Source organism: Anarhichas minor, unplaced genomic scaffold, assembly GCF_050575085.1.
Source record: "Anarhichas minor isolate MPS153535 unplaced genomic scaffold, ASM5057508v1 ptg000043l, whole genome shotgun sequence".
Classification (NCBI taxonomy): Eukaryota; Metazoa; Chordata; class Actinopteri; order Perciformes; family Anarhichadidae; genus Anarhichas; species Anarhichas minor.
In genome coordinates this window covers 5823125-5847765 of record NW_027466489.1, presented here as the reverse complement: position 1 = coordinate 5847765, position 24641 = coordinate 5823125, and the positions used below count along the sequence as shown (strand labels likewise).

Below are 24641 nucleotides of genomic sequence, written 5' to 3'. Positions count from 1 at the left end.
AGCTATATATACGTTGCTCTGTAGGTACCAGAGTGTTCTTTTCATTACTGGCTTGTTGGAGATATTCTGCAACAGCAGTGACCCTTTGAAGAGCTTTACCTCTAGCCTTCATTGAAGTGCTGTTAAGAGACTTTCTTTCTAACATTGTGTTTACTGAAGAGAGAAAAGAAGAGTCAGTGCCACACTTTTCCATTGAGACATTTTATATACAATATTTTTTGGTACATGGAAATAGAAAACTCTATATAGACAGAAACAGAGACATAAATACAAACCCAAACAATTCTTTCAGTATAAAACAAACATGAAATTGTTTGATAACGCTTCACCAAAGCCATACATTTATTATGCATATCATATCATATCATGAAAGTCTACATTTGATTAACATATTTTAATATAGTATGTTTCAATTTAACTATTTATGAGTTATTCATGTAACATTTTATTGTTGAATGTGACCCTAATATAATCTTTGAATAGTGGCTCAGGTGACAATGCATTTTAATCTGTATGACTTCAGTGAAGTAATCCAGTAACAAGACAGGGGTCAATTCAGATGTGGGTCTTTTAATAAATGTTGAGTCATTATATTAAATAATGCCTATAAAACAACAATTAAATCGCTAATAATAGCTCTGTCATGAATATCAGTTATTACTCATTTTGTTGGTCTTGTGCCAAAGTTTTTGCTATCTTTTCATGAACTTGAAAATTGAGGAGAAGCTACTTCCTGTTTTTAAAGTGTTGAAAACAGTGAATTGAACCGTGTCCTGTTACATCATTTCCTCAAAGAAGAGGTGGCTTGGCTTCTACAGGTGGCAGTGCTGTTGTTAAAGCGCTGGATTAGATTTTTTGGCACGGAAAATATTACAGAGTTCAACCAAGGAAACTAAACACGTAAAAAGATAACAACTTCTATGCTATAAAACACAATCTGGTTAGCCTTTATAATGTTAATTCTCACTCAAGTACAATATTTACATTCTCAGCAATTTGAGAGTATAAACTGTGATGATTTAGATGTACAAGAATTATGCTCATATATAATTCATGTGTCAGATTTTGTCAAAATATAATTAATTGGGGAATGCTTGGTGTTGCTTTGCTCTGGAGATACTGTAAATATATACATACACAGTATCTAGAGCAAAGCGCAAATCACATATAAAAGTATAAATTCAACACCAGAATGTGTGGGGAAAGGTGGCAGCGCTGCAGTCTGCCTGCAAAAATTTAGTAGCACAGATTTGTTTACAGTGTGAAAAGTAGACTTTGCATTGCAGCACTGTGGCAGAAGTTGGCAGCTTTTTTCTACTATTTTCCTCATATTGTTTTACAGTAAATGTCCAACTTCCTTATACTTTCAGTAAATGCATAACCCAAATGGTTACATAACCTTTTGTGAGTTATGCATGAACAAATATGAGGTCTTCAGTATTTGTCAAGGTTTTGCATTTACCATCCGGTCATCAGAAATGAAGAAAAGAATTCACCCTGGGGTGAATAATTTACATTGGATGGTCTGCTGCTATTCTATCTCAGTGGAAAACAGCAAGTGAAGTGGAATGTGTGAGAGCGAGAAAATGAGTCAGAGGAATGTTGAAAGCCCCTGCAGTTTAAAAAGATTTAGCATTGCTGTAGCAACCAAGTGAATTCTGCTAACAGAAGCTCAGCGTTGGGTTAAACTTCCTCAACTGTCAAATTCAGCCACTTTTTCAATGAAATCAATTGCTACTTTGCGTGCCATTTGAGCTACATAAGCCAAAGCAGGAAGTGTTTCTCAGGATTTTGCAGGAGTGAAATGGAGTAAAATTAGTTACAAGTCATGGGTCAGCCATGTCCAGGAAGTCTTTCTCAGGTGGCGGTCACCCCCGGTACCAGCTACAGCTTGTGTCAGAACGGCGGATACAGGCGTACTGCCGAGCCTGCTCCCCATTTAGGCTGTTATCCAGCAACCAGTCAGTCCACAAGCACTCGTTTTCTCCTGTAGACGCACATGGGACTGTGTAACAGGTGTTGATCTGTGGATACAAGAGTTTTTGAGTCATACGTTCACTCATCTCAGTGTTTGTTCCTGAAGTTGGCCTTCCCTGTGACTTGTGTTTTGGTGGTATTTGTAAGGAACCTGAAGCGTCTCTGTAGAAACATGATGCTATGAACAACTGTTTATCGGAAAGAGAGCGCACAACACACTTGAGAGTGTTTTGTACTGAAATGGAAAGAAAGTTTGAGGCAGAGTAAGAGATGAGAAAAGTGACCTTGTTGCTATCGGTTGCTTTGTTTCTTGAGGCGTCTCTAAGACAGATGGATGAGTGGGACAAGGATGAATATGTATGAATGGAGAACAAGCAGTCTTTACTCACTCTGCATTCACAGCCCATCTGGTATCTGTAGTTGAGATTCTTCTTCTGTGACAGTGATAAGTTGTCCCAGGACTCTACTAGGTCGCATTGGCCAATAGAAATTCTCCCATCGCTCCACATACTTCCTGTTTAGTGACATCACAACACTGCCATTGAAAATGTCATCTAGCACACAGCAAGTTAAGTTGTGTTGCTGTATTAAAAAGTCTACCGTATATATATGGACATTTTACAATGTTTACAACGCTTGCTTTTTAAAAGACACTTTCAGAAATACACATACAGTTGCCGTCTTGCCAAGAGTTACATTAGAAGATGGATACCACTCTCATATCCGTACGGTTATCTGAGCTTTGCAAAACTTTTGACAAAGCGGGAAAAGCTAGCCTTGGTCTTTATGCTAAGCTAAGCTTGAGGCTAAGACTGTAGCCTCACATTTACCGTACAGACATTAAAATCATGTTAATCTTCTCATGCAACTCTTGGCAGAATAGCAAGTGAATACACGTATTTCCCAAAATGTTGAACTTTCTGTTGCTTTTTCCACCTAAAAGTGCAATATACAAACGTTACTGTACCTGAGAGCAAGTACCCTGCTTTATTGTTGGAGTCCAGTTTGACTCCACACAGTGAGGAGAAGACGGGAGTGTACACGTACTGGATGTCCTTGGCCTTGTCAAAACCTTTGAACATCTGGACACAGAGGAAAAGGGGAAGGTATAAGACTGGCCTAATATAAATGAATGCACTATATAAATATAGCATAGTGGTTCTTAATTCCTCAGTAATCAAACAGATGTGAATTCAACTCCACAATGTAGAAATGACACTGGCTGTAAATAAAGAATGACCACAGTTTGGATACTGGGCAGACACTAACTGCTCAGTGTTCGTTAGTAACACCATACGGTCGAGTGGAGATTGAGATTGAATTCGACTGTTTCTGTTTGTTTGAATGTTGTCAACAATAGTCCAATCAGAATTTGTTTACTTTTCGTGGAAGACGGATGTAGCCAGTAACCACATTAATTACACAGCTACTCGCAGCAGCACAGACAACAACAAATGATGAATGTCTGCACCGACAGCAGCTGTTACTGCTGTATTCAGAGGTCTCACCTTGATCATTTTGATCTCATATTGGATCATCTTCATGTAAGGTGAGGAGCTGTTGCTAAGCGACACAATCTTCTCTCCGGAGATCTTTGCCCTGATCACTGTCAGGAAAGGGAAATAACAGAGATACAGGAGGATTTAGATGAATTGAAATGCCAAATACATGCAGGAGGCAAGATAAGTATGTGATTTACATGCCAGAGACAATGGAAAACATCCTGAATTCTGCATATTTCTACATATACGTTTTTCCTTCACTCTAGTTATTAGATGGACAAATTGCCGGGATTCCTTTTTCTTTCTAACCCCCCTCCTCCCTCCTTTTCTGTCATTTTGCTTGTCACTCGTCTTTCTCTCCTCACAGACAGTGTAGCAGTCCCTCTCAGTAGTGATACAGGATGTGTCCGTCTTCTCCTCTGGGAGGGAAATCAAAACCCACATGGAATATCAAGTAGCTTTCTGCTTGCACACTCTCATTAGCCGACTCCACACACACGCTCACAAACACACATTTATGTATACAGTATATACCACACACACTTTTACTCAGACCAAACCATGTCTGGCACAGAGGTGAGTTAAAGTTATTTCATCCCGTACTGTAAATCAAGTAGAAGGGTAAGATAGCAGGATAATTGGTCTGTGCTTCTCAACAGGAAGGTGCAGTAAAGATTTTACAACCTCTTAGTTAGAGACAAAACACTCATTACACTTTAAATGTTATTAATGTTGCACGTGTTACTCTCAAAGACCACAACATGCAGTTCAAACAGTCAAACCGACTTCATTGCTGCAGAACCATCAAACCCATAAGAGCTGCAGTTTTAGACATCTGCATGACTCATTATGTTAACTGCCAAATTAATTTCACTGTCAAACATTTCCTTTAAACTAATAACACTGCAGTAGCTCCATCAATCAGACATAATTAAGTTGACTATTATAGCTTTCTCCCAGGTTATCAAAAAGTCCCACACAGTTTGAACATGGCAAACAGCTGCATTAACTATTAACTAACATCATAATGCATAACAATGCATAGTAGTAGTAGTCAACGTCATACTTCAAACTGAGTTAGGGGTTATCTCCACGACGTATGTACTTATGTTCAGCTCCGTTCACGACTGCACGTCCACAATGAGACCTGGAAGCTACTATGGAGGATAACATTCGCAGCTCTGTTCTGTATTTCAGGAAGGTAACACTCCAGCAGTTTGAACTTACGTTGGTTAGTCCTCAAGCTGAACACCTTTTCTCATGTAACTTTAGAATTGAAACACACTGTTTGTAAATATGAAGATGAAAGAATAATTCGCTGAGTACCTAACAGTATAGCCCTACACTGAAATATAAGAAGAACACACAATGTCATGTCTGTAGTATTCAATTCAATTTTCTAATTTTTAAGGAGTACATTAGAAACATTAAAAAGACGTCGGACTAGAAAAGGTAAGCCTACTTTTGTCTATCTATAAACAAGTTATGCGTACATATGAAGAATCTGTAGGCAACGGGACAAGATTTTGGCATCTGAAGCGTTTTGGTTTTGGTTTGTAGTCCGTCTAGTAATAACCAATCACATGCAGGCTTTGGTTGAACGCAGGTAAACAGTCTGTGTTGAGAGCAAAAGAGGCGGAAGGCATCGGCCAAAAAGTAATCTGGCAACCCACCGGATATCGTCTGAAAATAATTAAGGTTTTTATTGGTTTAAATTTTGCTCGTAAAGTGGTTACTTGTTAAAACAATCCGGTCGTACACGTCATCTGTCGACTCCAACTCCAGTCTGGTACCTCAAATTTCTAATCGGATTGTAGACAATGAGCAGCACACTGGAAAAAGGAAGTCTTGGCCCAGATATCGGCTCGCTACACCAGAACCCCAGAAACATAGCCCCTGTCCTCCAGAGGCTTATCCATCGTCAGACCGATAGCTGATTTGACTACCCACTATTATCATTGTAAACAGCATTATGTGTAGTGTGAGAAGCTTGACAGGTGTACCAACAGTAAGTAAGGCTTAGCAAAGACGATTGATTATACTGTTGATTATGTGTATGATCAACAACATAGATATGATGTACTTAAATATCTTTAGTTTGACCTGGCAATCAATGACAATCATGCAATAAGTTGCCTGTAATGCCCATTACCTATATAAGTATGTGGCTATATAATTACTATTCCACATTATTCTCTCTAAAAGAAAGAAAAAGGTTCCCTGTAGATGAACCAGAATGAGATGGAAAAAGAGAAGGGGAGAGACGGATAAGTGAAGCTAGTGACCTTGGTATAACATGAAAGAAAGACAAAAGCTACAGTATAATAGAGAGAGACAAAGTGTGACCCAGCACCCCTCCTTACACAGCTACGCAAACCACCGCCTTTGTTTGTGCTTTTCGCCTCATCACATGTGAAATTGGTTCAGGAGAAAAAGAACAGGCTAGCAGATAGAAAGGCAGGCAGACAAACAAATGTACAGACAGGAAGTTAATGGGAACTTGTGTGAGGTTGTTTAATCAGAGTGCGCTGCAGCGCCCACAGAGAGCAGCTGGTCCAAGGTTGTTACTTTATAGAGAATGTCAGAGAGCACAAAACGCTAGCTCATATAACTTTGTTATGCTTCAATCTTATGTTGCATAACTGATTTAGACTTGTTGCATGTCAGAAACAAGTAGATGTCAAATCTAGTAAGTGCATAGATGCTCTATAATACCTAAGAATACACTTAACAAGGTCTGACCTCACAAGGACACACCTGCCTGTGAACACACCTGCACGCATTGACCTAATAACGGCATGCAACGAATTAGAGCTCAGTTTGATTAAAAGGTAATACATAAGTATAATCCATAGGTGCTTGTGTGTGTATATATATATATATATATACATAAACAACTGTGACCAAGAAATGTACTAAGCAGGACATTTTACAGCTAACAAACTTTGTCTCTGGTGGACAAAGTCTGTAATGGAGACATTGTTTATACCACAAACACATCTTAAGCATTTTTTCTTCACTTCCCTGTTACTTATAGACAAATAGACCAATACGATCTGTGATAGGCCAAAGCTGCCAGATTACTCTCTAAGAACTCTTGTTGGAATTGTCACATATTTTCGGAACCCCCTCCCCCTGCATCTTTTCGACAACGGATTAGTGGGGGCTGTGTTCGAGCTTTCTGTAACTTCCCGAATCCATTCACTCTCACTTCACATGGTGATTGGCCAGCTGTGTGCAAGTTAGAAAGTAAGCTGGGCTTCAACAACACATCACAAGAACTAGTTCTGTATGATTATAACCAGACCCTAATACTTGCTTATTTACCAGCCCAGCAGATTTATCAGTTTAAATGTACTTGTAAAGAAGTATTTTTACTTTCAGTTTAAGTTTAAGGGTATCTGAATACTTCCACCATTGATAATTCAAAAAAATGCAGCAAGTGTTGTTTTTACAGGCCAATGTCATCAGCATAACCCTCTCCTCAACTACGATTACACCGCTGAATAAGGCTGTCATGCTCACTACACATAAATACTCTGTACCAATGATGACTATCATATTATTTCCCTCTTGGTTCAGTTCAGCTCTTTGATCTGCACTTCCTTTGGCAAGAAGAAACATATCTGAAAGTAGATGAAGTGCGTTGGCAAATTAGCCGACCCATTTAAATCTTCAGAGCAGAATAATGGGTCTATGTCGTCTATTAATGGTAAGTAATACACCACGGCATACCCGTGCTCTGTGTAAGGATCAAATAGTTGGCAGTCTGAGCATTGGCTGTGTATCACTGCAACACGGAAGAGGACAGAAGTTGCTATAGCTAATTAACCAAGAATAGTACAGTCGTTTTTCCATTACAGCAGATAGTAGTAGCACCTTCCAGACTTATTATTTTTTGGGCAGTGATATATTTAAATGGCATTTACTGTGGAATTTAAATGTAATAACTGAACAAGAAAACTCATTTTATTCCAAGTTTGTTGCCTCTTCCTAAAATGATTCTCTTGGCCCAGATTCTCTGAAATGTTTACCCCCCCCCCACCGAGACATCTTTGAACTGTCCAGGCTAGGTTACCCTCTCAATTCAGTTGCTGCAGCTGTGTTATGAACAGGAACAAGGACAGGCACGCCTGCAGAGTGAAAGTGGCCGTGCATCTTCCTCACAGCTACATAACCAAAGAGAAATATTGCAAGCTTGTACCATGAGAACTGATGTAGTAAGTAACTTCCCCCCTCCCTGATGAATCGGCACCCTTGTCATGCTCACAAAGCTGGACTGTCAGTGGGCTTTCACACTGATATTGTTAGTATGCAGACCATTAGACCAAGCCTATAGACATGGAAATGAAGTGGGGAGAGAGAGGGAAAGAAAGAGAGAGAGATGGAGTAGGCTGTGTTGGCATGGCTTGGCCTCCGTCCAACTAACACACACACACACACACACACTCGTGCACACAATCTCAAATACACAAACAGGGCCAGGGAATCGTCCAAGGTTTATCCAGATGGGATATTACTTAGATGTACAGCTTTATTCAAAGGTCTCATCTACTCTGACAGCACTGTCAGGTCAACTAAAGGCCACCACCACCCTATGCTTAGAAAACAACCAGGACAGAGTAACAACAGATGCCACCAAATGAAAAGTTTTCTTTGACACACTTAGTGTGAGAGAGGGATTTTCCTTATTTGGTATTCATGGCTCCAAAAAGTTGCATCCTACATGAAAGAGACCAATGACTCTTGTATCCATTCAGAGGTGGACTCATGCATTCAAAACTGAACACAGACCTGAGCGTACCCCGAGGAAATGGGATCCAATTACAAAAGAACCTGTGGTTAATTGAACATTTGTGAAGTCCCGCCCCTTATAGTTACTGCTGCTATGCCTGTCAAGCTTTCCGCTCCTGCAGTTTACAATAATAATGGTGGAAGACTTAACTCTAGTAACAGTTCGTGATATGCCGCTCAGCTTTTGAAGCAATGCTGGTAAGTTAGTTATCCCAACATGCTAATGTTTGCAGCTCACTTTAGAACAGAAGCACACAGTTTGATCCACTCTTCGCACTTTTGCTCTTGTGTCTTTGGTTTTGAAAGGATATAATACAAAGACACAACCCTCCACACTCACAGGATACTTAGTATCGCAACATTCCATTTCACACCGCTGTAACATGTGGAGAAATCCAAAATCAACAGACGTACTGTAACTAGATACAGTTGCTAAGCTCTAATTGGACAATTGGGGGAGGGGATTAGAAAACGTTCCATTGGAATCCATTTTGTTTGGCTCCAGTGGAGCACATGGAAGAAGTTTACCTCCAGGACTTTCTGCCAGAAAGGGTTAATGTTATACCATGGTTTGTTGCCTTAAACTAAGGATAGTTCTGGCAGAATGCCCTGAGGGCAAACCTCTCCCATGTGCAGGCAGAAACAGAGACAAAGTGGTTCAACATGTATCATTTGCTGATGAGCTGCAATATTTGCAACATGTTCATTTCAATAGCTTTGTTTTTGAATCTTAGCCTCACGATTTACATGAGAATAACATGCATGCCCTGCTTTTGTGTCTTGTTTTAGGGTTCTTGTAACGTTCCCCGTTGTGGCATCTAAGGGATGCGGGGAGTAACGGTGTTATTTACCCGGGGAAAGAGAGACTGAGCAACACGGCACGTAACAGTTCTTATGTGACCAATGACAGAAAATAGAGCAAAAGACCAAAATATTATAAAACTGGACCCAGTGCTATACCAGCATCTGACTGGAGAGTCGTTGTCTGTTCTAACTCATCGGGACTATGTCAATATCAGGCCTGTCTGAAAACCTCAAATTGTTCAGATGGAGAAAACAGAATAATCGTATGGGACCTCCATCTCACTCTTTAATGACACACTTCATACGTAAAACTCTGCCCCAAATACCCTCAATGTGATCTCATAACCCAGATCTAATTTGGCGTTTTGGCGGTTTTGAAACAGGTCTCAGCTCCATTTCAGACTGAATATTATTTTGAGGCACATTTTACTTTGAAAGGAGCTGACCCACTCGAAACCTGAAGGGAGAAACAGACCAATTAGAAAAACCAGACTAAAATACCGTGAAGCAATTTCTTTGTCTACTTTCTCTTTCTCTCTGCCTCTCTCCTCTGCTGGTGTGTAACCTTTGACAGAAGCACATACTCCAGCTTTCCACAGTCTCGAGCCAAGTACTCAAAGTCAGAGCAGAGTGTTGGTTTTGGCCTCTGCTTGGACAAGAAGGATGATGGGGGGCGTCAGACAGGGAGACATGCAGACAACCCAACGGACAGACAGACAGAAAGTAGGCCAGGACCACTTGGCGCTCGCTGTTTTTTTTAGGGTTTGTTTTTATGCAATAGAAAGAAGGAAGACTCAATTATTTAACAACAAAAAAACAGACACCTGGCTGCCCTGTTGTCAAATAACAACAGGGCTGGAAGTGTATTCATCGTGGTATAAAAGAAAAAAGAAAGACCAGCTATTCTATATAGTGCTTTAACACCTTAGACTGTCAATATTGTCTGCATCAAACTGATCGTTTCCATGAATATCATTGGAAAAAGCCTAAATGATAAATCAACATTTCTTTCCATTAAATACCACAAAAAGCTCAGAGGCCCTATTGATTAGTCCTTGTCGCAGGAGGTTTTAAATGTGGATTTGAATTGTTGTGAAAATCCAATCAAGACGATCAAAAAGCCAAATCATCAATCAGTCAGTTATGAAGGAGAGTCATTCCTTGCATTTTAAAACCACACACTCACTTTTTAGTTAATTAAACGGAGGAGCTTTTATATATTCTTATATAACTCTTATCTCAGTGAACAGACGCTAAATGGGTCTGCAGTTATTAACTCACCGATCTCAGCGCTGCAGAATAGCTGCTGTGGGTGTGCTGGGTGGCAGCTACATCCCTCCACGACTTCCTCCATGCCTGCACCGAGCAAAAGGAGCACCCAGAGCCCCAGACACGCACTCCGCTCCTGGGACATGGTCATGATGACTCTGGCTGCCTCTGACCGCTCCGCCACTCGATGAACGCTCGGCAAACCTCTTCTGATCCTGTTAGGTTCCACGGGAAAAGTAAATCGGGCAGCAACGGGGAGGGGGGGGTGGGGGAGGATAAGACAGTAGAGTCAATGTAGTGAGATGAGCTGAAAGGCAGCTGTGGATAAAAATGTTTAAAGTTCAAAGTACACCTCTGAATTTGAGCTGGAGAAAATTGCTTGGGTTGAAGGGAAGGCTGCCACTGCTCTCTGTCTCTCTCTCCCTCTCTCTGTCACCCTCTCTCCCTCTCTGTAGACAACACACAGAGAAACTTACAATAGTTGGATCCCCTCACACTCTGGTCTTGAATGCTGAGAGGGTCGCACACAGGGAGCCTCTTATGTACTCAACAATTTAGGGACAGCCTCCTCAAACGCAGGAAAAAAAAGCTACCATCCTCGCCTCTTGCACCCTCTTTTGATGTCCTCCCTCTTCTCCCATTGGCTGTCGTGGGTTAGTCATGAAAATGATGATGGATTAATGAAGTATTGTCGAACGGGTTTGTGAAGCATTTATAAATTAGACTAGTGTTCATCTTTTCCGGTGCAGCTCGTGCGACCATCAGTGCAGCATCTTATCCATAAAAGCAAACGATAATCATAAAAATGATCGCAGCAGTAAAAACCCAAAGAAACACATTTGTATGAGAAAATGCAGCTCTAACATTGGGAATGCTTGTTAATTTGTGAATCTGTACCAAACAAGAGGCGAAGTGTCGCGCTGTATTAAAGTTTAGAATCTTAATGTTCAGATATGCAGATATCCGCATCCGTTTCCTTGCTTGAACTTCTTATTTGCTTTACTGTGTCAATATGTGCCCTGCTGGTAGCATCGGTCTTGGTCATTTTGTGTGATATTCTTTAAAGCTGCACTAATTAATATTTTTATGTTAATTGTTCACACAACAACTTGTAAAATGAAAGGTGTTGCTCGTGGAGACAAACTCACAATTATCACCCGACTCTGCAGCTCCCTTCAGCTCCACGCAGCGTTTCAGCAACTTTCACCTCATTGTTTTGTTTTTTTGGCCATCTACTTTTCTGTTCTGGTTCACTCTCATAGAATTGTGATTCTATGAAAACTAAGAATTGTGTTAAGGAGGGTTTACTGAAAACAGTACACAACCTGCACAGCACCGAATAGCAGACATGCAAAGTTAGCAACTAACCGGTCAACATAGTGGAGCACTTAGTAGTTAAAGAGACAGATATTTCCATCAGGACGTGTTCTAAGCAAAACAAAAACGAAAATTACAGTTGACTTGCTTTCATCAAGTGTTCATAATCACAAGTCCACATTCATGCTGATGCTTCTCTGTCTGCTAGTTGTACACATATAGAAACTAAACCGTATATGTCATATGAACGTTGTATGGTGATATGTATGTGATAATAATAATAATATTATATAATATGGGATCAATGTATGCTGTATAACTCTTTTTTCACTGACTTTTCAGTGTGATGATATGTTGATAGTCATTCTGTATTGTTCTTCATTATTCATCTTTTGATTATGCTATTGCTCTTCAGATTACATCACCGAGTTTCCCAGTGGTGGTGAAGATTGGACACGCCCACTCTGGAATGGGAAAGGTAATGTTGAGTCTTTTTTTTTTTGCCAATCTAAAATGCTATTCACATGAAAGATTTGACCTCCTGCAGTATGTGTGATCAAATGATGATACAGGAATCCAACGGTTTTGTCTTGTTTGAATGGAAGACACATTGACGTGTCAGTAAAGTGGGGAAAATGGCGGAATGTTGGACTGAAGCCCACCCTTTGACCGTTGCATCATGTGACAAATTTCCATCGGGAAGTGCTTTAATACCCTTCTGTGTGCCTAGATATAGTTGAACGGTTTACACTAAGCACCATCAGGTCTGGAACCACATCGTTTGTACTGTGTAATGTGTTTTCTGACATGCAATACCAGCTAAAGGGCCAGTGTGTAAGATTTAGTGTCATCTCAAGTTGAGGTTGCAGATTGCAACCAACTGAACACCCCTCTGCTCACCCCTTCCTTTACAAGAATCTAGAGAACCTACAGTCGCCTTCAGGTAATGCAAAAGGCTCTCTCAAGAGTCAGTGTTTGGTTTGTCTGTTCTGGGCTACTGTAGAAACATGGCAGTGCAACATGGCGGACTCGGTGAAGAAAACCCGCTCCCCGTGTAGATTTAACTGCCTCATTCTAAGGAAAAACACTAAATTCTTAGTTTCAGGTGATTATACGCTAATGAAAACAGACGTCTGGGGAGAGGTTATGTGTTCGCTCGTATCCGACTCTGTGAGTCCATGCGTCCGTGACTGAGTGAGTGTGCCCCTCTGTGTCTGTCCACGGCTACTCTTCAACAAACTGCATATTATTATGCGTGCCAAGTTATGGCTGCATGCTCAAGGATCTCTCGTGGTTGCAGTGACTTACACTTTGTAAAAACACCTTTTATTACCTGTTTTATACTGCCTTTGACTGCCGGCCGGCTCCTCGTTTACTACTCTTAACCGACCCCCGGCTGGTAGGAACGACTAGTGATAACACAGCTGAAGGCATCGCTGACCCCCAGCCGCTGCTCTGCGGCCAGAGACAAAGTGGGGCAGAAACAATTTGAACACTGTTATTGTTTTGGACGGTGTTTGGCTAACAGCTAACAGAACTACCAGTGCACACACTGCCGTACCTCGCCGCCACTCAGCCGCAGCTAAGCGGGCTTACAACTTGGTGAGTTTTCCTTTGTGTTTTGGCACGATTGTATGATGTGTATTATACGACGGCTTTGAGCCCATTATTATGCTTGTATAAGGTTAGTACCGCTTGTTTTTGAGTTTGAATGAAGTCGGTTTGACGACACTTTAAAGCACTTTAAAGACAGCAGTCTTTGCAGACACACCTACTACTGAGTGCACCTTTCTAGTTATGAATCTTATATTCCATTTCTGCCAATAAATCCCCCTAAATCCTCACACTGGTCCTTTAATATCTGTCCTCTGTTTTCCTTTTATCTGTCTTTCTCAATTCTTTCTTCCTCTCATGACTGCAGCACATCCTTATCTCCTCATTCTCCCTCAGTCCTTTTTCTCTCCTCTCATTGTGCTGGTATTGATCGACAACTGTGTTAATATTAAGATCAGAGTGAAGTGTTTAGCCTCTCTCCATCACTCCTCATCGATCCTCCACACGTCATTCCCCTGGACGGCTCAATCTGATATCTGATATGTTATTGTCCTCTGGCTCAGTCTAACTGGGCCGCCGCCTGTCAGCCTGTTCCTTTTTGCCCTCCTTTATCTTAACATCTCATCTCCTACACACCTGTGTTGTGCTACAGATGTCTCTAGTATCTGTTTCACTGATCTATTTTAAGAAAGACACTTTTCCTTTTGATAAATACTGTACAAAATAGTTTCCACTTTGCTTTGACACTCACGTCTCGGTGGGTATTCCCAGTTATGGTGCATACAATATAATACTGTTGATGAGCTTATTTAAAAAATTACAACATTTACATAGAAATCATTTCTGTATTGAAAAATAAGACATAAAGCCTAGCCTTACCTTAAATGCATGTGTTTCTTATGTGTTGTTCCTCTGTAGGTCAAGGTGGACAATGTGAGTGACTTCCAGGACATTGCAAGTGTGGTGGCCATCACTCAGACCTACTGCACCACAGAGCCATTTATAGATGCCAAGTACGACATCAGGGTCCAGAAAATCGGAGCTGACTACAAAGCATACATGTGAGTGTCCCTACATACCTTGGGTCTTCAGCAGCCCGCCACCTATACAATATAGATTAAGCCATATGTTTAAAACATATTGCTTGGAAACTTTTCATATTACAAAAAACAAAAAATATAAAGAATGATATTTGCATTTCAGTGTAATACACATAGGCTACTGAAACATCTTAAAGACTGGCACCTACCAAACTGTGATTTGTGACAGTAATTACAAATCACAGTTGATTTTTGATGGACAAATGTGTGTTTGTGGGAGTTCCTCAGCTGAAGCGGTTCTGTCTCTTGAACAATCAGAGAATTTTATAGCATTCATCCGCTTCTGGAAGTCGTGGCGTCTCTTTCCTTTTCCCAAGCAATGACCACAACAGCTGAAGGCCAAGCTTTTCTAGCAAAGTGCAACACTTGTAAGATCTTCTGGCTTCACAAGTTGGAAATTTGGCCATGACTTGATTGCATGTTTAAAGCAGTACGGTTGAGGCAGTTGAGGTATGTAAGGTTCCTTCATCAGTCTTCATTTCTCTTGGGACCTCTATTTGGACCGTTATTTGACCCTTGTCCCATTCAGAGCCCTGCTTTTAAATTTTCTGATTCTTAAATTGCACAAAAACAACTTCCTCATCATCAGTAAGCCTCCTCATTTCCAGTCACCAAAACACTCAAATATCAAAGAAAATGCTGCCCTGCACTATACCTGACCTCGGGGTGCTGCGCCATAATGTGAGAGTGCGCTCATTGTTTTCATCTTTGTGTCTGTATTTATTCATAGTAACAGTGAGCCACAGCGCCACGATGAGGGCAAACAGGAAAACACGACAAATGCTTTAACTTGCACCCACAAACAAAAAATGTAACACTCTTACACACCTTATGTCTCTAGCAATCCTTTACACTTTTTAGAAAGTTTTTTTATTATTGAAAACATTTCAACTCTAGAACGTTGTTATAAACAAATAGTTTGAGGATTACCAGGCAGTTGAGTGCTTAACTGAATGAATTAGACAGGGTGTGTTATAGTCCTGGATTTGTAGTGTGTAAACCTGTACATCTACTGTAAAACAAACCAAAGTAACTAGTCAATTTATCTGGATTCTAATCAGCCTGGTAACCTGCAGCTGTGCATGTTGCCTGCATACTGACTTATTATCTGACAGCTTGGGCTGTAACCCCACCTCTCCTGCTACAGGGCTGTCTAAGTCTCTCTTCCCTCTATTTACAATTTCTACAAGTGAAAGTGATTTAACGCCCAATTTCCTCTTGTTTTCCAGGCGAACATCCATCTCTGGTAATTGGAAGAGCAACACCGGATCAGCCATGTTGGAACAAGTAGCCATGACTGACAAGTGAGCGCCGCATCAGCATTAGTGACGCTCAGGCTGTCCTTGTGTCGCACATGTCACAGTTAGTCACAATGTGCTCTCATAGCAGATTCATTGAGCTGAAACCAGTTCACATGAGTAAACACACTGATGTTTGGAAATCAGTTTGAGTTTGTTGTGGCATTTATTTTTCCTTTGGCTAAGGAAATGTTCTGCTTTTTTTACATTGAGCTGCTCTGCTCATGGCTACATTTTAGATTATAGTCCTTTTGCAAAGCGTGTATTGTGACCTTTCACAGCAGGTGTGAATAAATGCATTAATATTGTATGCTGGCTCACTTGCAAGGCAAAAATGAAACAGAGCAGCCATAAATGTTAATTTATTTTCTGTTTGTCAAAACACAGTGCAACTGTGACAAAGGTCTTTTGTCAGATATAAGAGAATTGAGTGTTGTTGTTGCACCGATGTCTGTGTGGAACACCACTGAAAGAATATCTAAAAATGTATACATAAATACTGAATACCTAAATTATGTAAAACAGTGCAAAGTAGTATATTTTTCTGCTGTAGTACAGTCCCATTGTCAATGTGGGTGTTAGTATTGATGTGCCTGTATCTGCCCTGGTTTTATTGTGTTCAGTTTTCCAGACAGCAAGTCAATGGAGCCCTTTACACCCAGCAGCAGCACCTTTATGGGCTTCGGTTGACCCAGCCCCGAGCTAGAGAGGCTCTGAAACAGGTTTACAGTGAGGATAAGTGCCCTCAAGAGCAACATTGGCTCTGACTTACAGTGCCAAAGTGATACATAAGTCAATATTATTGAAAAAGTAGTGTGCTGTGTGCTAGAACAAAACTTAATTTGTTTTACTTAGGTAAGCAAGATGGTGTAAAGCAGGACAAGTTATCTTTTGTTCTTTATACAAACAAGTTAAATACCTGCAACTGTTGTTGACCTCTAATAGCAACTCAGCAAAACAGTTATTGTACATACAGTAGTGGTATTCTATTTGTGATTTGCTGTTGTACCTAATCTAACTTCTCTATGTGACAGGTATAAGCTGTGGGTTGATACCTGCTCAGAAATCTGCGGAGGACTGGATATCTGTGCTGTCAAAGCCATCTGTGGCAAGGATGGTAATGACTACATCACTGAGGTGAGGAAAAGAGAGGGAGAGAGAGCGATAGAGGGATGGATGGAAACTCAAAGAAATCTGTCTATCGCTGAAACAGTTGACAAGGCACTAAATACAATAAGTCACATAACTCTTATTTTGCAGCTGCCATATTATCACTGCATAACTTTCACCATGTTCAGCCTGGGGGAGTTTTATTGGAATACTAATGAAGGTTTTTGAGTCTTAAATTTAGCACGTCTGGCCTAATTTTCACTGCTAGCGCCTGAGATTATCTGGCTGGGAATAAACTGATTAAATCTAATCTGAATACACATCATGAGTTTGATAACCAACATCTGGTGATATTTTCAGGGTAAGTATCTCAGTATTTATTCTCTTCAGCTACAATTTACCCCCACTTGCCTGTCACTTTCCAGTAAATTTCCACAAGTCATGACCACAATGGTTGTGAAGAGCACATCATTGTTGAAGTGTGCTTTGCTGTAATGATACCTTTCCTAAAAGTCAAGTGGTTACGTCTCAGTATGGAAAATTCCTAAATACTGCATCTGATTCCATCATTGTCACTGAAGAAACAGTTAAGAAAATAGCTTTCAAGGACTGTGGGAGATTACACAAAACATATGCTGTTATTAAGATTGGACATATTAAACTGAGCAGTGGGGAAGCTTTTACCTATTAGTTCTGGCCTGAGGCAACAAAAAAAAGCAAGACCCAAATGCACTGTGACACAGCTGGTCATGGGGTGGGCAACCAGCTTATTGCCCAAAGTTATAACATGGAGCTGGTGTGCAGTGACTTGACAGATTTAGGGGTCACATACACAGACTATTCAGTTTCAGGATCAGACAGAGATTCAGGTTCAAGTGCAGTATCAGACAGAGTGGGTGGCTCTGGAAGTAGGAGCAGGAGCAGGGACTAATTTGGCCACAGGATTGAGCTGTTGAGTGACCAAGATTTCTGCCAGCTCGAAAAGCAACTTGACAAGCCAGGGTTTGTAGGACACAAGATGGAGTGCTGTAGAGAGAGCTGCTTCTATGTGGTTGGCAGTAAGTACAGAGGAACTGAGTGGTGTGGGTCAACTCAGCCCCCCGCATTCATGGGAAAAGCTGGGTCAGCCGGGTCAATTCTTAGCAAAATTCTGCAGACAGTGATACTGCACATATGGATAAAGACAGTCGATAAACACGCTCACGGTTGGTCATGAATTGGCAGTCAACACTTTGAAGTAGGCTGACTGTCAGAATGAGATATTCAGTAGTTTGTTTGGAGGTCGATGAGATACTAAAGTGGGAAAGATGTGAAAAACATGTCTCCCCATGAGTCATCGCCACTGGAAAAGTGTTTTGTTTTTTACAGTGACGCGGTAAAATTGTTGAGTGGATATCCATTTACAGGGATGTCACCGTCTGTCTTATTTCAGCAGCCTGACTGCCACAGTGATAAAAACATTTGGGTTACTGAAAATAACGATGATCACCACAATTTGAAATACCATAATTGCCATTCACATATAAACATATATTTTAAAAGATAACCTTTCTGACAGTATCCCAAAAAGCCTACAAGGCTTGTCATTAAAAAAGGCACACAGTGATGATGCCTGTGTCCTCTGTGTCCCCTGTGTCCTCTTTGTCCAGGTTGTGGGTTCATCTATGCAGCTGATTGGTGATCACCAGGCAGAGGACCGCCAGCTCATCTCAGAGGTGGTGCTGGCTAAGATGAGCCAAGCTCTGGCTACCAGGTCATCTAGTGCTTCCCGCTCACCTGCCCGCTCCCCTCAAGGCCAGAAGCCAACGACCGTGCAGCCCCAACAGGTAGAGCATGATGAATGAAAGCCATGTATTTATAATGGATGTCCCAAAATTAACAGCTACAATGGCACATGCTCATACATCATTTGCTTCAATTGTCCTTGTGTATATAAAGAGAGGCAAGTTCAGAAACATAAGGAGCTATTGTCTGCAGGAAAATCACTTTTCAGTTCACTGCTGATTCTTTACCAGAACCCATTTAACCATGTTTGCCTTCTCTCTCTCTCTCTCTCTCTCTCTCTCTCTCTCTCTCTCTCTCTCTCTCTCTCTCTCTCTCTCTCTCTCTCTCTCTCTCCCACACTCTCTCTCTCTTTGTTTTACTGTTTTCTGTCATTCTCCCGCCCTCTCCCTGTCCCTCAGGGTGCTGCCCTTAAGGAAGGACTGTCAGATCCAAACAGGACCTCCGGCCAGCGCCCTCAACCTCAAGGTTGTCTGAACACTGTTGTCCATTGTAATACAAGTGTTGTAGGCCCAAAGCAAGTCTAGGAAACAGTCTCTGAATCAGTCATGCTACAGTTCACTCTCTGACCTCTTTAGAGATTTTTTCTAAAATTAAGTTTCCAGTATTTGAAAAATGTTCTCACTCAAAATAAACACTGCCATTAGAAAAATTTGTTTAGAATAAAAATGGAAATGAAACTAAGATACAACCTGTTAATTAGAAATGCTGGTAGGCGCATTTGGTTGCCTTTGACAGAGCCAGGCTAGCTGTTTCCCCCTGTTCCAGGTCTTTGGGCTAAGCTAAGCTAACTAGATGATGCGCTGTAGTTACATATTTACCATACAGACATGAGAGCAGTATCAATCGTCTCCTCAACTTCTTGGCAAGAAAATGAATGTGCATTTCCCAAAATGTCAAACTATAACGAAAACGGAGTAGTATGGACATGGCCAGAGTAAGAGCAGTTTGTATTTTATCTGTATCCGTATCTCTGTTCCTTGAAGGTAACATTGTGTAAGAAAAGAGAAAGACCTCAGCTGTCTGTCTGAGCTATACGGCCTTGTCTCTGTTTAAGTTACAAGCATTTAGCCAGCCTGTTAAGTTTAACTGCAACCTTAGTGTCTGTGTTAGTGTGGTGATGTGTGTGCTCAGGGCAGATGTGTTCAAACTAAATGTGACAACTAAAAGCAGTGGTAACAGCGTGCAAAACGGTAAATTAACAAAGCCATTGTTATTTTACTGCCAATGTGTAAATGTTTGCATGTTTGTTCATTATCTTGAATTCCGTTTTTTCTCATTTTGCATGAATGTGGAAAATGTTGGTGTTCCTTAAGTGTGTGTGTGTGTGTGTGTGTGTGTGTGTGTGTGTGCTGGTTGTTTTTTAATATTTTACAGGAATTGTTAGAGTCTCGTGCAGTGCCTATTCAAAAACATGCCTGTTCAGAACGGGCCGAATGCTTGGCCTGTGGTGAACAACTTCGCTCCGACAATACGGTTCCTTGGGAACTCGGCAATACAAGACATAGTTGCGTCATACACTGAAGTCGCAGCTACTAACGGTCAGAAACAGTGAAATATACTGTAGTTCATGGGAAAGACACCAGGGGTTGACTTTACCACACTTTACCCAACTAAAAGGGCCCCTAACAGCGACACACTCATTATGATGTTTAAATATGAGAAACTCATTGTACCCTTACATACTTAGCATACATACTCTTAGCAAGGTAATAATAGGTTATGAAGTAGAGCATGGGATTACTTAGTGAAGGTTTTTTTCAGGTGGTAATGTTAGTGTGTTAAGTTAGTATCAAGTCTTACACCGAGGAAATACAGTCTTACTCATGGGGGGGGACACACCCATGCAGCTTAGTCACGGTCACCTCGGTGAAAACGCTGTGGTTCAATTCTGCTTCCTGTTGATCGTCCGCTCGTGTTGACTCAATGAGCCGCGCTCTGCCCGCTGCGGACGACATGCTGGACTCAGTCTGCAGAGCCATGACGCCCCGCCCCCGCTGCTGAACAGAGCGCTTTTCAGTTGTTTAATAAAATGATGTTGCATATCTAAATAGCACCAAATTCGACAAAAGCACTCCCTTGGTACCCCGAGCACTACACCCGAGCAGTGTGAAGTAGATCAGATGACAGATTCAGAGAGCAGACAGGCAGACAGATGAACATGTTTCTACAGATCGGCTGCGTTTCCGTCTTACTGAATAATGCTTGACTTTTGAATCCTTTTTTATCTTTAAATTCTGTACATTGTTTTGGTGTGCCTCAGTTAATGGTATGCGCAGAGATTCTTCCTTCTGTCAAGCTACAAAGCCCCCTTTGCAGGATCAGAATGTTTTGTGAATAACTGCTGGGTGTTGTCTTTTGTTATATATTAACTTTCATAACTCTTTGTTATGTGGCTTTATACTCTACGGTACACAATACATATTTGTCTTGTCAATTGTAAAACCTTCTTATGGGATTAATGAAGAGTTTCAAGGAAAATAAGCATCTTTTCTTTCTTTGCATGTTAATTTCCTAATTAGCTTGGATCCAAATCACTGAATTAGTGATCTGTATACACAATGTGACTAATTAGTCTGCTCTCCTCTGTCTCAATCTTTCCTGAGTGATAAACAAACAAACACCAGTATGTTGGCAAGTGACTAATATAAAGCGTGGTGTGGAGTGTGTGATTTAGTAATTCAAGGTTTTGTATCAAAGCAAATTGTTACCGTGTTGTCCTTTACAAGTTAAATATGTTTGTACAAATGGTATTTTCTTTGGTTTGTATGTGTCGTGAGTCCCAAGCAACCATTGGGATGCTTTGTGACAAACACTTAAAACGTAAGACTTGTCGCCAGTTACTGCAGTGGCCTGACAGTAAAGACTCTATGAGAATGTCTGGGATGAATTTTCACGAAGGTTTTGTCGTGATCATTCATATAATGTCATTAAAGTCCAAAATCTAAATGTATATAGTACTAATCAACAACTCATAACACTAATTAATATACATTTTCCAAGCTGTCTTTAAATAACCCTTTTTATAAAGGTTTTAGCATATCATTTACACACCCAGCTATAATCCTGCTGCGTCCTGGAAAATGAATTATCAGCCACTGGAAACTCATCCCTGCCCCGTCACTTCCTACTCAGCATGTGGAATCCTTTGTTTCTTTTGTGCTGCATGATGGGTTGCTTTGCTGCATGTGTTTGAGTCACTGAGTTGTTTGATGCCAGTATCCTTTTCTGGTTGTATCATATCTCCTTTTGTTGTTTACTTTCCTTCATCCTCATGTTATCCCCTTTGTTTCTTTTCTTTTTTTCAACCACACTACCTCCTAATGGTCACTATTATTATTATGCATAAAAGCAAGAAACACTTGGCATGACAGGCTAGTCACCACACCTTCTCTTAGCCGTTGATCTGCCGCCCCCTGCTGGTCATTGCAGTCCAAACATTCTGTTCCCCAGTCTGTTCTTGACAGATGAGTTGGTCAGGGATTCTATGAATGCGAGAGGTTGTTATGTGAATGAGCATGTCCAGACTCAAGCTCATTATCCGTATCATGTCCTGCTTTGGTCTGAAGTGAGTGTTGCAGGCGCCTGGTTTTCTTACTGCTGCACTAAAACAACAGGTGCTAGATCTAAGAAATGATGATGCTTCTTGATTTATTTCCTTTACTTCTCCTTTTGCTTGTCTTGCCATGTGTTGTATAACCATGGAACTATAATCTAATGTAATTATATTTGCATCTTTTAGGTGCCCCAGGGAAATCACAGAGTGTGGAGTCATCATCAGAGTCAGCTAAGAGAGCATCTGAACCGGTACCAAAGCCCGGCCAGGCCCAAAAACCTGGTCCAGGTCCAGCTCAGACTCAGAAGGGCCCAGTCCAGAGGGCCGCCTCAGTCACAAGGCCTCCAGTGCCGAGGCCTCCCCCCCCAATGCTGAGAGGCACATCCGTCGCAAAGTCAGCCCCAGATTCTGCTTCCACCCCAGCCAAAGCTTCACCATCATCCCCAGCCAAAGCAGCAGCAGCTGCAGCTCCAGGCTCTCCCCCAACCAAAGCAGCAGCAGCCACAGCTTCAGCCTCAGCTCCAGTCCCAGCTTCTCCCTCAGCCTCAGCTCCTACCACAGAGCAGCCCAAGCCCCAGCCTCAGGGCTCCCCAACCCCAGCTCCTGGCAAACCAAAAGAGCTGCCCCCCAAACCCGCACCACCTGCAAAGCCCATCCCTCCGCTACGCAGGAATTCAAAGCCGCAGCTCCAGCCAAAGCCACAAACCCCTCCTCCTCCCCTCAAAGCTTCACCCAAACCCCAGCCCGCTCAGGCCTCAGATACTGCCTCGGCCCCAGCACAGGTTCAGTCCCCAGCCAAAGTCAGCCAGTCCCCGCCCAATGTCCAGTCTCCAGCTAAGGCTCAGCCCCAGGCCAAGCCGGCCTCTCCCCTCCAAAGCCCTGAGCCTGTACCGGCTGAAGCTGCCGCGGCCCCCGCTGAGGGAGAGGCCCCAGAGGAAGAACAGCCAGGATCCCAGCAAAAGGCCCATCCTCTGCTGAAGTAAGAGCCGCACTATCGACACACTGTTGCTAATGCAAAGACGTGCATTTCAATGGGCCATTCTTTGTGTTTAGGATACAGAAGTAAATGTCTAAATCCTTTCTTCTGTAGAAAGGTAATATATGGAATTCCAATCGTCCAATTGATTATCAATAGAATTTTTGTTTAATGGTGTTATTTTAGTGTGTCGGTCGACGTGGTAGTTGCTGAAATGATTAAATTAACACTTTATTTTAATCCTCCCTATTTAGCATTGATAAGCAGTATATACATATTTAATAATGTAGTTATTACAGTCTATACGGTCTGTTGTGTTTATTGAAGTATTTGTCACAACTATTGCATGTTCATATACTGCATATGTTTGATAAATAGGGTGGTTAAAGTACAATGTTAACATTTTGGAATGTTTTCAAAGATCATTGCACAAATATTGTGTTTGTGAACTTTTTTGCCTCCATATTTCCCTGTTTGTCTTCATCCTTACTCTTCCATCTAACTCTTCCTCCTTCATTCCTCCCTGCATCCCATCCTTCCTTGCCTACCTACTCGCCCTCTTGCCCTCCCCTCTCTCTTTTTCCTTCCCCCTCCCCTCCCAGTAAGTCCCAGTCCCTGACCAATGCCTTCAACGCCTTCAGCGACTCCTCTTTCTTCCGCGGGGTCTCAAGCACCGGAGGCGACGGCCAAGACGAGGAGAAAGCCGAGACCATTCGCAACCTCCGAAAGTCCTTCGCCAGCCTTTTCTCTGACTAGACACAGGCAAACCGTAGTCAGACCCTTATTGATTATGCCCAACCCCCCCCCCCCCCCCCCCCCCCCCCCCCCCTTTTACCGTTGGCCAGTGATGACTTGATTGACATTAAGTGTGAACCAGTCTGAGATTAAACTTTGTGTGTTAACTGTACTGTATTCCCTCCGTCCCCGTCCCTCCTCTCCTCCATCCTCAGCTTCTCTGTGTGAGTAACAGTGAGGCCTCCTGGGTAGGATGTTCAGTGAATGAAGCTGTGCCAGAATATTTGGACTGAAGGAGTTACGTCATTGATATCGACCATACAGCAGATTAGAGAAGAATAGAATAGAATAGAATAGAATATCAAGATATTTATTTTTCCCAGAGCACACTTTAATGAACTCTTTATGAAGTATATAAAAGTAGAATATTCAAGACTTTAGATGGAATGTACAGTATACATATTTATTTATATATATATATATATATATATATATATATATACAGTATATGAATACAAACAAATATAACTATAAAGGGACATAAGCCAATGATAAAACAAAGTCTAGTAGCACTTTCCAATCCACCTTTGTCAGTGACATAACTCTTTCATTCAGTGGCTGGATTTATACATATTTTTTAAAAATAGTCGGATATTTGACATTTGATGGTTTCCCCTACAGTGAATCAATTTTGGTCAGTAAGTGAAACTACGTGCGTAAAGAAAACTACTTCTTTAAGGATTTGTTCCTGTGTAAATCCAGCTGTTGTGTCTCTGGTCCTTGGCTACGGACTACTGGGCTCGTCAGTGCTGCCCCCTTTCTTGTCTACAAGCCTTGAAGTTCATTGTCGTGTGAGGGAGTCGGAAA

General features: G+C 41.6%; 2 protein-coding genes across 3 annotated transcripts in view; one reads left to right on the top strand and one right to left on the bottom strand.

Moving 5' to 3' along the window:
* Positions 1 to 23795, top strand: part of syn2b (synapsin IIb) — a 65359-nt gene extending 41564 nt beyond the window's left edge. The window contains exons 6-14 of one of the 2 annotated variants that reach the window (XM_076110631.1): positions 12079 to 12141; positions 14136 to 14278; positions 15547 to 15621; positions 16650 to 16752; positions 18375 to 18551; positions 18909 to 18975; positions 22250 to 22845; positions 22921 to 23042; positions 23642 to 23795. In XM_076110631.1, the coding sequence (XP_075966746.1) occupies positions 12079 to 12141; positions 14136 to 14278; positions 15547 to 15621; positions 16650 to 16752; positions 18375 to 18551; positions 18909 to 18975; positions 22250 to 22845; positions 22921 to 23042; positions 23642 to 23795 (1500 nt within the window). Of the gene's footprint in view, positions 1 to 12078; positions 12142 to 14135; positions 14279 to 15546; positions 15622 to 16649; positions 16753 to 18374; positions 18552 to 18908; positions 18976 to 22249; positions 23043 to 23641 lie in introns of both variants that reach the window. The other variant, XM_076110630.1, reaches the window with a different exon arrangement.
* Positions 1869 to 10497, bottom strand: LOC142970539 (metalloproteinase inhibitor 4-like). The gene is made up of 5 exons (XM_076110841.1): positions 10359 to 10497; positions 3486 to 3583; positions 2945 to 3059; positions 2367 to 2491; positions 1869 to 2024 (listed from the first exon to the last, which is right to left on the bottom strand). The coding sequence occupies exons 1-5, from the start codon at positions 10495 to 10497 to the stop codon at positions 1869 to 1871; spliced, it is 633 nt and encodes a 210-aa protein (XP_075966956.1).
* Positions 23796 to 24641: the final 846 nt, after the last annotated feature.

Coding starts and splice junctions, on each gene's coding strand:
- LOC142970539 (XM_076110841.1), bottom strand. CDS start 10,497: ATGACCATGTCCCAGGAGCGGAGTGCGTGTCTGGGGCTCTGGGTGCTC. Junction 3,584..10,358: donor ATTCTGCAGCGCTGAGATCG/GTGAGTTAATAA, acceptor CTTTCCTGACAG/TGATCAGGGCAAAGATCTCC. Junction 3,060..3,485: donor ATGAGATCAAAATGATCAAG/GTGAGACCTCTG, acceptor CTCTGTGTCCAG/ATGTTCAAAGGTTTTGACAA.